Below are 5,634 nucleotides of genomic sequence, written 5' to 3' on the forward strand. Positions count from 1 at the left end.
CATGTCCCATCAGATCAGTCCAGCTGAATACTAGAGTAATCCAAAAGAAGTCTGGGGATGGAGAAGGGAAGAGTGGTGCACTTTCCATTAATATTCTCCTCTTTTTTTGTTAGATGCTTTCTAGAAGACCAGACCCTGCGTCAGTATTTTGGATTGTCAGCCTGCAATCCAGAATGTCTGAAGCCAACTACAGATGTTGGGCCTGAAGAAGAGTCACCCTGAGTAGTGCACAGGCCCATCATCAGTGGGCAGCCAGGTTGGGCAGTGGCCAAGGGCCCCTGGCACTGAGAGGGGCCCCTTCTGCTGGGGCTGGGCAGGTGTATTTTCTGTTCCACAGTTCATGCTAGCATTGGATCTCGGAGCAACCTGATGCTAGTGCAGATTGCAGAGTGGCAGCCACTCGCCTAGGCAACCCCCAGCACTGCCACCAGTGTGGGCTGGCTGCACAACTTCCTGAGGCTCTGCAGTGCTGCATTGACACACGCCTGCTTGCCATCACCCAAGATGGCACTGGGGGTGTCAACACGCCCCCACCATCTTGGGTCATGGCAGGCGTACATGCATAGCATGCTAATCCATTGATGCAGCTAGGTTTGTTTAAGCCCCGCTGCAGTCTGGTGCTGGCCCTGCTAGTGCACTGTGCTGTGGGATGAGTTGTCCTGGGCCTGTTGTTTCCACAAGTGCCTTTCATCCCCCTGCAGCATTATGCAAGATGGTCTTCTGTCATGCTAATGTGGAGAAGCATCTCTGTCACTGTGATGACAGGCCTGCAATGATGCCCTAGCCTGCAGCTGCGTCTTCCTTGCCCCACCCACCAGATCAATCTCTAGCCTACATCCATCCCAGCAGCATCAGAAGAACATCTACTCATCCTGGAACAGCTCAATGAATGCTTCCCTTCTCATCCCCAACTGGTGCTCAGCCTCCTCACCCCTCCTTTCAGGCAGCCATTCAAGCTTGCAACCTCTGCCCTGCCCTGCCCTGCCACCCCCACCCACCACAGAACTGGTTGCTCCTCCACTAAGAGATATTTGGAAGGTTATTGTGCAGGATCAGGCAGGCAAGTGGTGATGACCGGCAGTTGCTGTTCCTCCTCACCACAGTTGGATGTTATGGGTCTCATGACTTTCCAGTTACAGTTTACATGATGAAAATTGCAGGAGATAATAAAGGGAAGGTAGGGAAGGCATGAGTAACAAGGGATGAGTGTGGCTGAAGGCAGTTATATATGCTCAAGTTTGGTTTAAGGTGAGGACATAGAGTGAGGGGTTAAGAGTAAGGGTTCCTAAAGAAAGATTATATGGAATTTTCACAGATTTCTCTACAGTACTTTTGCCAAGAATCTATTTGTTTACAATTAGAAGTATATTATGTGTAATTATGGAATACCTACTTTTTGGACAACTTGCTGCAAAATATGGCACCTTTTAAAATTTCAAATCAAATATTGCTTGCCATGAAAAATAAACTCCTCTCTACATATTAGTTCTGGAAACATTACCTTTCACTTCTGGCACCATCCTCTGTGTATGTGTGCATAGATCTTCATTTACTGTTATATGCTGTCTTCTCTCTCATATTATGCTTGCTACCTCTTTGATTGCTCCCTGTATTTTGTTCTTTCTGAAGTAACTAGCTATACATCCTTAGAGTTAAAATTATGATCCCTTCTGAGCAAGCAGGACATCCAAAGACATATTTTTAATCCACTAAATTTATGCATGGAGAATTGTTTTCATTTTGGAGAAGGGTGTATTTGTCTTAGGAAAAGACATGTGTGTGCATGCACATGTTAAAGAGTGGGTGCATTTTAAATAGGTTACAACCCTTAATGGCCAGGGACAGGGGGGAAATGAGCACCACATCCACTTCCAGTCAATCCCTTGGGATTTATATGTGGAATGATAAAGAACAAAGTAAGGCAAGGCAATGTTGAGTAAGACCCAGATGACTGGCTGGTCTAGGTCAGGAAGGAGTACCCAACCAAGTCTCTTTATTGCACAGACCAAAGTAGCTGCCTGTAGAGATGACTGAGTACCTTCTCTGTTGGCAGCTGCTTTGACCCTATCACTGTGGACAATATGTAGGACAAGATATTAAGCAGGAGATACGCTTTGTTATGGAATGGCCAAACCACAGAAGGCTCAGGAATAGCATAACAACTAAATCCCAAGTGCTCTCTAAAAGGTAATTGAAGACATATCAGGTTAAGAGTGCATATGCTACAAATCAATAATAGATAAATGAGAAATTTGGATTGTCTCTGAGGCAGTTGGTGAGGTAAGGATGCCATAGCACTGCTAAAAAAAAAAAAAGCCACACAAGCACATAACAGCTTGGCCTGGTTAAACAAATAAACAGTTGCCAGAAGTGTGTACATGTGGAAAAGAGAGATTGGGCTTGGGTGCCAGAATTTTTGAGTATGTTAGTTTTGCTGCACCATTGTGCACTGCCTAAGAAATGATTAGCTCTGGCTGAACATTTATTTATTTATTGGATTTATTAGTCCCCCATCTGGGAGGATATCCAGCGACTCTGGGCGATGTACTATCAGAAATATAAAATTACAATGAACAATAGACATAAAGACATTAATACATTAAAATCACCACCAATAATTGCAGAGCCCACAGAACCTAATTTTAAGTTGTTCTGAGTTTATGGCTAACTTTAACTTGTTTAAACTGTATCCCTGTTGTACCTTGCTTGGAAAAGGCAGGATATATTTAAATACATAGAAGTTTTGAGAAGATCCATTTGAAATTCACTTTACCCATCCCATCTTGAGCAGCTCAGAGACAAAGATTTGACGAACATATGTTGGTTCTTACCTCATCCATCATGGGCTGCTCTCTCACCTGGTAGACACTGTTCGGGTTGCTGATGGTGGGGATGCTTTTGGGCTCTCCAGCAGAGCTGTCCTCATCAGAGAAGGTGCTGGAGGGGCAATCCAGCATCTCCGCCTTGTCCACAGCCTGCCTGATGCGCTGAGGGATGTCGTGGTGCTCTGTGCTGCTTTCAAAGTGAGCCACTGTGAAAGGGAGGTTGTTCTCACCATATCTGCAGTTTACTTCAAATGGATCGACCCAAATGGTAATCTCCTTTGGTAAGCCAAGGCTGTCAAAGTCTACATTGCTCTCCAAACATGCTTGGTCCAGTAGAGGGTCTCTTGCCTGAAACTGGTTTATCCTTATACACCTAAAAGCTTGCCCTCTTGAGGGATTGTCAGGGTACCAGTGGCCCTTGTACTTCTCAAACAAAGTAGTCATAAACTTGGACGCAAACATCTCCATTTGCTGTTTACTCAACTTGTTGTGCCTTTTCACCAAGCGTGTGATGAAGAAGATGGGTGTGTGTGTGACAGTAACAGGACATCCCATGAATGTAAGGGAATGGTGTGTAGCCTATAGCTGTACTCCTGGTTCCCTGTGGAAAGGTCCTGTGTTGTAGTCATTTGCTCAGAAAGACAAATGTAATTAATAGTTTTCAATAAAAACCTGATAAGGTTCTTTTACAGTTTTTTAAAGAAAATCAATCATAGTTTGAAGTGTAATTTTGAACCAAATATACTAATGATAAACTATATGCAGTTATTTATTGTATACACATCTGATAAAAATGATCCCGGCTACAGTATATTTTGCTGAAGTGTTCAATAATTTAGGCCCTAATGTAGCTTCAGAAAACTGTGCACAACTCATGATAATGTATTCAAGGTAAATGCAGATCTAGCCAAACAGTGTTGCTCTACATGGGAGCTCTAAATACAAGTACTAAAACCTACAACAATAGCCCTAAAGAACAGAACTCCTGAAAGCAGAAACTGTCAGCAGCTTGTTAGAAACAGGATGTTTGTCACCTATATGGAACATTTTTTTAAGGATAACATGAAAACAGAGGATAACAAGTTTGATATGGAAATGAGAACCCCAGCTTCAAAACTCCTTCAGGAAACTCATCAGGGAAGAGGATGGGGACAAAAACAGAACTAGTTGGCTCTGCTGTCATTAACTCTAGCTCCACCTACCTTTGGCCTTCCTGCTTTTTGCCCTCCCAGTCCCAAAGGGCAGTAGCCACCACTGGGTGCACTGTAACATGACTTGAGCCTCTGTGATATGACAGGAAAGAAAACCTAAAAATATAAAATCAATTCCTCTCATCATGGCACATTCCAATTACTGATCATTGTGCTTTTATGCTGATTGTATAGAGTTGGGGATTGTTTGAAACTGTTTTGGCTTTTTGCTCCTGACCGTTTCCATTTGACTGGCTTCACACCAATACATATTAGTGAGAAAAGTGAAAAGCATGGAAGATTCATGATCAAAGGGGTCTTGAATTCTATGCTTACCCCTGAAGATTCCAGCTTTCAGAAAACATTGATGTCCCAATCCACTGGCTGGCTCTGGTGTATGTATGAAGATCTCTACATGAGCAAGGACTGCTCCATCCCCTTCAGGCAGTGTTTCACACGTGCAATGACAATGTGCGCAGAGAGCATCCCGAAATCAAAGAGAATGTTATGCAGAGTTCCACATGTGCACCAAAATCCCACAAGACTTTGGATTTCAGCCATAACAAGCTACATAGTATGTAATTGTAACGTTTATTGTTCTTGTTAACATTTTTGCTCTGCATTTGGGGGACTAATGGAAAATGTCAATATTTCTGCCAGGGATTCAGATGTTAGAGGGAAACATGATATGGAGTGCAGTGGACACGGAGGAGATGGTAAGTTTATGGAACATTTGTACATACAGAGGACTCATAGAGAAAAATATGAATCTTACCTCTTTCTAGTCAAAGCACTACTGATTTCTTTCTTTGGCTGTTAAGTAGACACTGCTTCCATGTTTCAGATTTTCCTTTGCTATTCAAGTACAAATTTGTTTTTTGATAAATATGGAAAGGTTCTGACAAAGCCACCAGTTTAGACTGGGATGATTTTTATATATACCCTAACTCAATATTTTTCTTTATAATGACTGCTGTCTAATGCATGTAGAGAACAGGGACAGCCTAGCATTAGGCAGAGTGAGGTGGCCACTTCAGGCAGCTGATTTTGGGTGGCATGAAGGGTAGCAAATTGTATGTTATTTAATTCATTGTTATTGAATTTTTACTGCCAGGGAGGGGAAGAAGTGTTTGTGGATTTTTTTCCCCTTTTGCCTCAGATACCAAAATAACTTGGCCTGCCTGGATATTTTGAACTTCACTTGGGGGGGGGGCATCATTTGCTGCTCTACCTCAGTCAGCAAAACATCTTGGGCTGGTTATGGCAGACAGAGCTTCATGAGTATGTGCTGCTACAGCCACCAAAGGGACAGCATAGTGCATGTGTGCAGGTTAGGAACTGAGGAGAAATTCAATTCAGTTCACATTTAAAGCGAAATTTATCAAATTTGCATTTTCCGAAACCATGTGTGAACTGAAACAACCATCTCTCAAAACTCACACTCATCTGAATTTTGCAATGCAGTTCTCCAACCAATGTTTACAAAAATGTATATATCAGGGGGAATGTGCATAAAAATGTACATTCGTGAAAATAACATACAAAAATGCATTATATTAGGACAAATAGCTTGCAAAAATGTGTACATTAATCTAAACTGCATATATAAATGTTTTTCA

The 5,634-nt window shown here is 42.4% G+C and overlaps 1 protein-coding gene across 1 annotated transcript; it reads right to left on the reverse strand.

Moving 5' to 3' along the window:
• Positions 1–2,162: 2,162 nt before the first annotated feature.
• Positions 2,163–3,380, reverse strand: LOC133389687 (protein BTG4-like). Its single transcript, XM_061637714.1, has 2 exons — positions 2,832–3,380; positions 2,163–2,180 (listed from the first exon to the last, which is right to left on the reverse strand). Exons 1-2 carry the CDS (start codon positions 3,378–3,380, stop codon positions 2,163–2,165), a joined length of 567 nt encoding a protein of 188 aa, XP_061493698.1.
• Between the last annotated feature and the right edge of the window lie 2,254 nt (positions 3,381–5,634).

Source organism: Rhineura floridana, chromosome 7 (genome assembly GCF_030035675.1).
Source record: "Rhineura floridana isolate rRhiFlo1 chromosome 7, rRhiFlo1.hap2, whole genome shotgun sequence".
NCBI classification, from domain to species: Eukaryota; Metazoa; Chordata; class Lepidosauria; order Squamata; family Rhineuridae; genus Rhineura; species Rhineura floridana.